This window comes from Dufourea novaeangliae, unplaced genomic scaffold (assembly GCF_001272555.1).
Source record: "Dufourea novaeangliae isolate 0120121106 unplaced genomic scaffold, ASM127255v1 scaffold99, whole genome shotgun sequence".
NCBI lineage: Eukaryota > Metazoa > Arthropoda > Insecta > Hymenoptera > Halictidae > Dufourea > Dufourea novaeangliae.
The window spans coordinates 420,331-431,680 of record NW_015373982.1 but is presented as its reverse complement, the minus strand read 5'-3'; the positions used below and the strand labels follow the sequence as shown (position 1 = coordinate 431,680).

The 11,350-nt window shown below is 39.6% G+C and overlaps 1 protein-coding gene across 1 annotated transcript; it reads left to right on the top strand.

The window, feature by feature from the left end:
- The first annotated feature begins 6 nt into the window (after positions 1–6).
- Positions 7–9,702, top strand: LOC107187307 (cytoplasmic polyadenylation element-binding protein 1). The gene is made up of 12 exons (XM_015575378.1): positions 7–190; positions 2,511–2,883; positions 3,667–3,812; positions 5,850–6,109; positions 6,184–6,310; positions 6,626–6,998; positions 7,118–7,350; positions 7,428–7,520; positions 7,613–7,778; positions 7,875–8,002; positions 8,078–8,158; positions 8,250–9,702. Exons 1-12 carry the CDS (start codon positions 170–172, stop codon positions 8,412–8,414), a joined length of 2,166 nt encoding a protein of 721 aa, XP_015430864.1. The 5' UTR covers positions 7–169; the 3' UTR covers positions 8,415–9,702.
- Positions 9,703–11,350: the final 1,648 nt, after the last annotated feature.

The window sequence follows — 11,350 nt, the reverse complement described above, 5'->3', positions numbered from 1 at the left end:
ACACGATAATCTGGTAATTTATTAAATTCGCGTAATCCGGCTGGAGGATATTCAACATCGGGCCTGTTCTTTGAATAGTGTGTCGGGAAAAAGTTATCGCGTTGAAGTCCGAAGGAGACCGTCAATTCGAACAGTTGAAGAAGTTAGTGAAATTCAATCGACGATCGACATGTGCACCTTAATGCAATCGGTAAGTCGTATTATTCCTTTTACAAATGCTATTCGTCTCTGTTTTATCATGTTCGACGTTTAATCTGCGATTGTCTCTGCACGAACATTTCGAGTGCACGTCAATTTTTCCGTGGTCCTCGGTTTTTTGACTTCTCATGTGCGGTCGATTGGTAACCTACTTTACAATTTCGTTTGTCATGACGCTGTTTCAAACCTGGGATTCATCGATGTAAAGTATACACCGAATACGAAGGAATGTCCTGCGTCCCCGGTTGTAAACAAACACGCGATTCCCGTACGTTTGAGCCGCAACGCGTCCACGTGCAAAACACGTTGCGTTTCGTACACCGATAGACCTGCCCTTTACCTATACACAAGGTGTTCAGATTACCGGTGTCGCGAACTTTGAGATGGAGGGGTTGTGATTCTACGTGTCAAAATCAAACTAGATTCAAGAATGCTGTAATTATGTTGGGAGGCTTTATTTTCAAGTTAATACCAGTTACAAATTTCAGATCAGAAACACCTGAAACCACAGGCGATTTACGTGGGCAGCGGTAAGCGTAGAATACGATAGTGCCGGCACTGGTATCATCTAAAGTCTAAGAAAAATACATCGTAGTCAGAAATGTGATATCTAACCACTTGTACGCGAGTCTAGACTGTCTTCTTGGGAACACTTCATAAAAACAGGCATACACGAACTGCACGACATTAAACCTTGTTATTCGTTAATATCCACAATGGCAAATCACAACATACCTACCTACGTAGAATAAACACGAAGTGCAATAGATCTGGAAAATCCAATATAATCTAAACTAAAACTAACTATAATAAGTTAAAGTAACCCTATAAAAAAAAAACAGATTTAGTTTGAAATTTCTGACATGTACACACACAACGACAGAATTTCGTATCTAAATTATTTTAACAAACTTACATATGTATTTTTAGCGTTTATCTGCCAAGGCACATACGATTCTCTTTATTGTAACGTAATATTTGTACGATTGTTAATTACATACACAAGTGACAATTACACGTTAATTGCTTTGTTTTTTCATTTTTATTGACAAATGTGGTTGAATCATGCTGTGATGTTTCTAATTTTGAGTTACATATTATATCCGAGGACTTCCGCAAGTCGTCGTCGCGTAATTCGATGACTAAAAGGGGTTACATCGACCCTCGAAAACAAACGTCGATACGACGACGTAACCACGAAATGTTACAACGTATTGCGTATTGACATGTTGTGTACATCCAGACGTCCTTAGTCCTCTCGAGCACGTTTAAACTCGACGGCGTATTGAATTCCACGAAGTTTGGAATTCGTGTTAAGTCCCTCGAATGCCATGATATATTTCCCCGGCCCTGCAAAATTTTTTTTTCCAAATTCCATGAACGTGAACTAGGAGTGGCGTCCTTCAGGCTCCTGTTTTCGTTCTGTACCGAAAGCTCGGAGCAATAGTTCGCTGGGATCACTCGCGGCGATGAGTTCGAGGAATTCAGTGGTAGGTGACGCGCATTAAATTTTCACCATTTCTCCCTACGTATCGGTTGATCGTAATTTATCGTACGCCGGTATATTATGCACCGTCGGACGCGAAACGTTGAGCTTTTCGAATTTTTTCGTGTTTACCCGGAAATCACGCGAAGAAATTTCCGTTTTGGTGACGCGAACAGAGACGACCGATTTGAATGGCCGTTGGACAATTGCGCGCAAGTATAGAATTTGTAGTAACAGCGAGGAAAGTAAAATCAACAGAATTGTATACCGCGTGTATCAATGCAGTTGTTAAATTAGGATTATTTTCTTTAGTGTCGCGTTGGATAGATTTATAAGTATCCGCTGTTCAGTGTACATACGTATAACACAAGTGCGTTTACACATACATATATCATGTATACAAAGACGCAGTATTATGAATTGCTGATTTGATAATTGGTTATTCGATTTCCAATCGTTTTGAAAGTAATAACCGTTCAACGATTTCATTTCTAAAGCAAACAAGCGTTATAGTTGTCCGAGGGGTGTCAAATTCAAGTTCCCCGAGATCCTGTCAAAACCGGAGACGACAGTGTTTCTCAACCGTGATTCAGTTCCATTTTGTAACATCGTTATCACGATACATGTACGAGGGATAGAAAAGAAAAGTATTCTATTTGAATATTTAATATTTTAATTGTTTCATATTTTTTGCTCTGTTCAATATACAGGTTTGTTGCAAGAGTTCATTTTCTTTTTATACTACCTATTACACCTAATGCATATATTTTCGTTTATACTACTTTCTATTTATTAATCGAGGAATGTTCCTTCGTTTCTCTTGTAGTTAGATTTATCGTACGAGATTGACGGAGTGAAGCTAACGGACATCTCTGACCGAAATGAACAACCGCGTCACGGGTTGCAGCTGCAAGCGACCAGCGACCAAGACCATATGCAGCAGTTGCAGCAACGTGACCAGTTGCAACGGATGCAATGGGACCGGGAGCCGTTGCAGCTGCACAAGCGTGACCACGTGGCTGGGCAGCAGCAACTGCAGCAGCAGCAACGGGACAGGGACCAGTTGCAGTATCAGCAACGTGACAGGGAGCAGCAGCTGCCGCAGTTGCAATCGATCAGCAACTTGTTACTAGACCTGCCTCCGCCGTCTAGCTTCCAGGGATTCTCGCAGGACGCGAACAAAAGCAACAATAACGATGGTACGATGTCTCGATTCATATTCGCTTTTTTCTTTTTTTTTTTTTTTTTTTTTTTTATTACTGTTTCAATAAAAAAATACAAGTTTAATATTCGCAAATTTTTGGCAATATAAAAGTTTGCGTTCCGTAAACCACGAGCACGGACATTTCCTACGAATACATTCACGGGAAATCTTTATTTTTTTTATATACACGGTGAAACAAAAAAGAGGTTCGTAACTTTTAGGGTAGATGGTACCACACCAGAACAATGAGGAAAATTGTAAAAAAAAACTAATAAAAATTATACAAAACCTTCTGTAACCACGAAAAGAAGAAATGATAAACTTATCCATTGTTTACATATCCTTACGGTACGATAGACGATAGCTCCCGAAGCAAGAGAGTCACTCGCTTTAATCGAAATCGAAAATTGTTTATAACTTTGATAATATTAATATTTCGATGCATGTTTATTCTAACTTTTTTTCCTCATCTGGCGAGTATCATTTACCCCGGAAGTTATGAACCCGTTTTTTTTGTTTCACCCTGTATATGTATAACAAAGTAAAGACAGGAGAGATCTTTCGGTTGATTTATTGAAAGTCATTTTGTCGACGGACACCCTGTAAATGATTTGAAATTCGTTTCTGGATTGTCTGCTCCGTCGTTTCAAAATTAACGAGCGTGCCCCGCTCGTCGTTTGTCAACCGACAGCCCTCCGTCCGGCCGTGCTCGTGTTTCTCCGCGATTCGAAAAAAAGAGAGAAGAAAAAACAAAGACTGATTTTTCCGTTTCGTTCAGCGCCAGGAGACATGTCGATTTCGGATCTGTTCGGGCTCGGTTTGCCACGGGGTTCGTTAATGGGCAGCCAATCAACAGCTGGATCGCCTGGTTACCGCAACTACCAGTACCAAAATCGCAACCAGGGATCCTCTCAGCATTACCAGGTGACATTTCCTTTTATTGTGTATACATACTATATTATATATTTTATATTATTTTATATTATTTTATATTATTTTACAATTTTCGTTTAGGACGGGCAACATTGTTATTCTCGTCGCTCTTCCCAGAAACCAATTCCTTTAATTCATTCCTAGACTGTCCTGATGATTCAAATCTAAATTCATCCTCTACACAAATAGTATTTAGTCTTTATAAATCATAGTTTTAATTCTGTAAATTACAATTCACACACGTTCATTCAGTGAAAAGAAAGAGGCTAGTTTACTTTTATCCAAATTGCGAATTTGCTCGTATCTGCTTCTTTTATGGAAATTCAGTTAGTATAGATGGATGGTATTGTTTTCTTTCCCTTGTTCTTCAATGACAGTCCATGTGTCACGTGGTAGTGAAAAATCCCGACAGTCGAAGTAGGCAGAGCATTATGGAACGTCTGGCTGTTGCCAATGCAATAACCGGAACAATGATTATCCTCATTGGAGTGACTCCAACTGCTCCTCGAGCTTCCTTTTCCGGCCGTCTCGCGGTTAATTTTTTGTCACAATAGAGACCGCACCAGAGCAGCTACCTGACGTATCGATTTTCAATATTATTTGTTACGGCGAGGGTTCCCGAAACATCAATTTATGATAGGCAGAAAATAACGATAACGGATCGCGATAGCCTGGCTGCTGCTGGCCGTCTTCACCGATAAGAAATCCCGAAGCCATCCTCATCCCTTTGGGGCTAATCTTCTTCTCGAGGAGAGATCGTGTGTCCACTCAAAACTCTTTTACAAATTTTAGCCGGGTCAGCCAACGTATGTGTCCATTTCTCGAGTCACGAAGTGTGTAACGTTTCCGTATCACGAGAGCGAAAGAAATATAAAATTATAGCCGCGGAATACCCTCCCGAATGCGCCCTCGTCTTCGATTCGATTCGACACGACCGAAATAAGATTTCATTTTACCTCTGAAACGGAATTGATCCGCATAGATACCCAGAGAATTTTCTCTGTAGAATGGATTGAAAATATTATTGTTAATATTTTGTCTTGAAATATTCTGACAACGTGTGTATGTGTGGTGTGTATCATTACAAAATGAATTTCTGAGATAGAAAGGAGAATTTACACGCTGTTTTTATGTAACATATATTTATATTAACATTGATTGTAGGCGGATACAACTACGGTAATTCGACTCGGTACCAGATTTTGTCAGTAAAATAATCGTTGCTGATTCCGCTGCACACACACATGCACATAAGTAAGAGGACACCATAAACGAAAGCCGTGCCTTATCGACCAGACGCTTTAATGGACATTTTATCAGGCTCTTCTCGACGCCTTTAACGTTATTACCCTAACCATTTGCTGGATGCATGTGAACATAAAGGATCGGGCGGCGGGGGATATCATCGAAACGCGCGTGTTACGGGCGACGTATAATGCGTTCGGGACAAAATAAATTACGCATAGTCGGGAGCGGCGTTACTGCGACCCGGATTCCAGGATGGCCAAGAATTTACAAGCCTGAGCCAAACGGCTCTATCACGGGTGGTGGGGCCCCCTTTTCTCGCCTCCTAACCTCTCCATCCTGGATCCCCCTCCCTTTCCCTCTCACCCTCACTTGGCCTCCGTCGTCGTCTTCTTCTTCCTCTGTGAACTTGCGATCGCGGCCTCTGTGTTCCTGCACCCCCTTATTTTGTAACATTATCTTGGACACGGTCCAACGACAGTGTTGCGAGTTTCATAGAAAGAAACTCGGGGAAGAAGTTCCTTTTCTTATCGTGGAATAGATTGGACCTACTATAAGGGTGGGGGGGGGGAGGGGGTGCATGTAATTGGATGAAGTTAGATTGATCTGAACCCTTCTGTTCCGCTCCAGTAATTGGGTACACTGGTACACACTTGTTTGGAGCGAATTATAAATGAAAGTCTAAAATAAAAAAAGGAGCTTGATCGTTGGGATTCATTAAACATTTTTCGTATCAGTTGTACAATTTGTAATTTATAATTTTTTATTCTTTCGCATGAACAGCACTGCGAGGATAGCGGTATCTGCTCGAACTCGTCGATGATGGACATTCCGAGTTCGCCAAATTCTGTTACCACACCTGGTAGCCCCAGCACTCCTGGAAGTCTGTATTCGAATCCATATTCGTACACGTCTACAAATAGCAGTAATCAGACAGCGTCGTCGCCGATTAGTCGGGGATCTATGCAACACACTAGTTCCTCGTCGTCACCGATTCATTCTCCCTATTATGGAAGGCCCATTCGTGGGTCCCCGCCTTACAGGTAGCTTCGATAGAGGCTCATTCGAATTCTATCAATTACAGCAGAACGGAGGCTAATAATTTTTGTCTTATTAGCAACTGCAGCAGCCCCACCTGCGAGTATCCTTACTTGACGAGTTGCAATGGATCACGATCAAGCTCACCGGCGGATTCGGATACGAGCGGCATAAGCAGCAACGATAGTTCTCTGTCCGACATAATGGTACCCTTTTCGAGACATTAAAACGATATACAGTGACACACATTCGTTCGCAGACCTCGGAAATAACAATAATGTGTCGAAACTTTTCTGCGGATTTCTATTTGTATATTCTCCTGATTCTTACTTTTATCATCCTTAGGTGATAAATTTTTCGCAATTTTGAAAGAAAATTCGCATTTTGGTAATTAAATTGGTCAAACGGAGGTGAGTCACTGTACTCGAAGTTGAAGTTTGTATAAACTTCTATGCACTACAAGACTTTTGACAAGAGTTTCTGTGCATGGTTGTGTTTAAACTTCTGAAAATTCTTTTCAGAGTTGTCTGTCAATGAATTCATCTTCGCACGGATGTTACCCGCAGTCGTTGGGTTCGTTGATGTCTCCAGACGTGGATTTGTGCGGAAACAACAGAGCGGCCGCGTTTCAACGTATGGCGGTGAAAAAGTATTTATCCTCACCCCATCAAAATTCGTCGTCGCCGCACCATCATCTACATTCGCACGGACACAATCGTGGTCATCATTACGGCACGAATCAGAACGGGGGATTCCTGAATTCCCTCTTGTCGCACGAGAAGAATTGCTGCACCCCGAATAATCATATGACGGCTATGAATTCACCAACGATAAATGTCTTAGATCCGCAAATGTCGCTCGAACGCGTGGCACGTTTTCATCGAAGTGCCGCTGGTGCGTAATCAATTATTCGATTCGTTGTCATTTAAGATACACCGCTCGCGCCTGCAATTAAAATTAGACAATCGGATAGAAAGAATGTTAATGATATTAAGTAGAAGTATCGTTTTCAGCACTTTGTGACCCTACTTGTACATGGAGCGGTATATTACCTCAACGGGCTCAAAAGCCTACGGGTTATTCATCAAAGGTGTTCCTTGGTGGTGTGCCCTGGGACATTACGGAGTCTCTTTTAATCGCAACTTTCAAGCAGTTCGGTCCGATACGCGTGGAATGGCCGGGGAAAGATCAATCGGCTATGCAGCCTAAAGGATACGTGTATATCATATTCGAATCCGAGAAACAGGTAATTGAAGCTCTTCGTATTGTTTCAGGCGTAGAATATTTTTCACTTTTAATGAGACTTAAATGTTTATTCTTAAGGTGAGAACCCTGTTGGCATGTTGTACACATGATTTTACCAACGGTGGTAGTTGGTATTACAAGATATCGTCGAAACGAATGAAGGCTAAGGAGGTGTGTATAATCATCGAAATTTCTTTCACTTATTTCTCTACTTCTCGTATAGCAATTATCACTCAAGTCTCGCATATACATTTTAAAAATAGGTACAAGTAATACCTTGGGCCCTTGAGAACAGTAATTACGTGAAATCCTCATCGCAGAAACTTGATCCTCATAAAACAGTATTCGTTGGCGCACTTCACGGTATGCTGACTGCTTCCGGTTTAGCAAAAATCATGGATGATTTGTTCTGTGGAGTTATTTACGCAGGTGAAGATTTTACATGACATACAGTCGACAAGATTTTGTTTTTTTCTTTTTTTTTTTTTTAAATGTGTACCGTGAAATTTGGATATTTGACTTCAGGTATTGATACTGACAAACACAAGTATCCAATAGGATCCGGTCGGGTTACGTTTAGCACAAAGCATTCGTACATGAAAGCGGTTTCAGCGGCTTTTATTGAGATAAAAACCGTCAAATTTACTAAAAAGGTTCGTACAATTATTAAATACAGTCATGAAAAAACTATACAAAAATCATTTAATAATATCAGTATCCTGGAACAGGTGCAAGTTGATCCGTATCTAGAAGATTCTATGTGTTCCGAGTGTTCAGTGCAACAAGGACCTTATTTCTGCCGTGAAGTGGTATGAAAAAAAAGCTCTTTCCTCATCGTCCACTCTTTAAACATTACCGTACAATATAATTAAACTTGGAAAATCTTTGTGTCCTTTTAAGATGTGTTTCCGGTACTTCTGCCGCATTTGCTGGCAATGGCAGCACTCAGTGGAATCAATGTGGTATCACAAACCGTTGATGCGTAACTCGAAGACCAATCAAGTGGTCGGATTGTCACCGATGATGAACTCCGGACCCCGTAGACAGAACTACCTCACGAATTAAGTACAATTGCCAAGCTTCTTGTTCGCGATATATCACGTATACTCACCCCCTCCCCTCCTCCTTTTTTTTTTTGACTATTTGTTTTCGCACGGACGTCGCGCTAGCTGACTTACTGACAGGGTGCAAACTTAGTTTTTATCGCAGGGCTGCGGGCAGCTGGTTTGACGATATACACACAAACATACCGGACATACCAGCTGGATCGGCATAAGAATGCAAAACGATTTGTTTATTATCGTTATTATCGCAACACGTCCGTGGTATAAAGACTAATAATTGAAATGATTGAAGCAAGAAGAAAAAAAACTATGAAATCGTGTGTTTCATGAAGAGTTCCTATTTCACAAACGCGGGCCACAAGACCGCGTGTTCATACGAAACAATACTTTTTATTTAGTATGTTTACTTAGGGACTGGTTCTCTTGTTGATCGTTTTATTGCGAAATATAATAGAATCGTGTGCCATTGATTAACCAACGATCGGCACACGTTGTATAACTGCAGTCATACGTGTCACGAGTGTGCGTTTCCATTGCAATTCATGTGGGCTCAATTGTGGCTTGTAGAGTGACAATTATTTTTATGCGATACAAAATGTGAGAAGCCACTCGACTGCTAGGAAAGAAGGACAAAGAAGAGAGAACTGCACCGAGTTCGTCGTAATGATTCAGAAAAATGAAATTCCGTAAAACACAACGGCGCCGCTATAATACAATAAATCGGCGAAAAATATTACGCTTAAACCGTAAATTATTCGAGGATATTAGATTATTGTAGTGTTCGAAGCGGTGGGAGGGTTTAATAATTCGATTATTATTTTTCACGGGGAACCCATTTAATTTTGTAGGAGCAGTTGTGATTACTTCCTGTGTGAAGTTCTAAGCCGACCTCAGCAACCCCCTTCGTGTAAGCCAATTTATTCTATTCCGACGTTTGTCGGCAGTACTGCCCATCGTTGTAGTTTTATGTTAGATTTGTACAGTGTAAGGGTATTGCCAAAAAAGAAAGTTGGCCACTGTAATCATAATTTATATTCTTAGTCAAAAAGCGGTAAGCTTTTTCGTGAGCTTTCGTTCACAGGGACTGTTTAACTGTTGACGAAATGGAGAAGTACACGGTCTACGATTCTGGAGCGGATTGTAGTGAATTGATTCTGTTTTTATTTTTTGTTACGATATTATGTTACGTATTTTCTTTCAACAGGATTTTCGTGGTATTTCTCATCGCGTTTCTGATGTTTTGATATCATTTTGTTGAGTGAATTAAATGTCATATTTTTGCAGATAGACTTACATTGTCTCGTTCCTACTTTTTCTGTTTCATGATTTTGTTTCCTTTGACGTTAGAAAGAGAGAACGATCGTTGTTCCGACGAATCTTTCTGCCTCCCATTCCAAACTCCTGGCCTTACAAATGTGTGCTTGTATGTGACGTATATACTAAGTATTAAATGTTACTGCATCATGGAAATTCGATAGGCGCATAATATTACAGTTACATTAATTTTACAATTATATTACCAATTCGTCTTCTGACTTTTGTTTTCTATTGTCGACAGATTAATAAAGGTTTATATAGTATTTCTTAATTTCCAAAGTATAATGCCAACTGAATCGTTTATGCAGTAATCATTCATTACAAGTATTGTAACACTTGCTTCTCTATTTTACCATAATCAGGTAGCTATGTAGACTATAAATTATTACTGGTAAATGTTCCAGAAAATAAATTGTATAGAATTAAGATGTATAATTGAAAATGCATATAATCAAGTGCAGATTACTCTGCTACTATTTAGTCTTACCAAATTATGAGAAGCAGAGAAGTTATTATATTTCTGAAACATTAAAATTTAGCTTGATTCAGGAGAGTGGAACAAAAAACAATACATATGCGTTACCATGGCGTAGCCGGGGGTAGGGGGACAAGTGCCCCCCTCCCCTGGACGGAAAAAGTAGCTTTTGCCCTACCCTAGAAGAAAAAAAATTGGATTTTGCCCCCCCTCTACATGAAAGAAAAAAGGCACTTGCCCCCACCCCCCGACTGATAACCTAAATAGCTATGCTATGTCCCCATGTGTGCATTACAATATTAAACGCGCAATGAACAAGTAATATGGTTATTATATGTATAAGGGAATATTAACATGAAGTACTTTAATACAAACAAAATACTACATATGTATACATATATATATACACGCACACACACACACACACACACACACACACACACACACACACAAATATATATTCTATGAAGGCTTCAAATGTATCCATAAAGTTTTTAGTCAACGAAAGAAAAATCGGTTTGCTATGTGCCTGAAAATCATTCTAAACAGAAGAGCGACAGACGCTTAGACAGTAATTAAACCGAATCAACGGCGGATAATAATAATGAGTCGATGGAAATTTTAAAAAATGCTCTTTTATCGGAACTGTCTTGTTTACAAACTTTTAATGAGTCGTGCCTTTTAAATGTAATCTCCATAGATTTTATTCCAATGTGGAAAACACAAATTATTTTTAAAATCATTGATATACTATGCGATAACAGGGTGATCTATTATTAAAATAAAACAAGATTGCTACTGGACACGCATAACGTCAAGCTTTCTTAAAAGTTTTAAGATTTAAACTGATCGCGAGGCAACGATTATGTCGCGGCCATAGGTAGCAAAGTATTTTTTTTATGTTCTTACGTACGTACCTCCTGTTCTTTAATATTTTTTATTGGTAATAAAATCTGAGTCTATAATTTACAAATAATAACATTTGGAAGAAAGAACATGTATATGTAAAAGCAATTCGAATATTAGTAGATGTATATCTAATTGCAATCATTAGCGTTAAATCGATTAAGCTTGACCTAGATATCAATCATTTATATTGCTTTAGCTTTCCTCCTATTACATACATCCTTGTTGAAGAATACTTT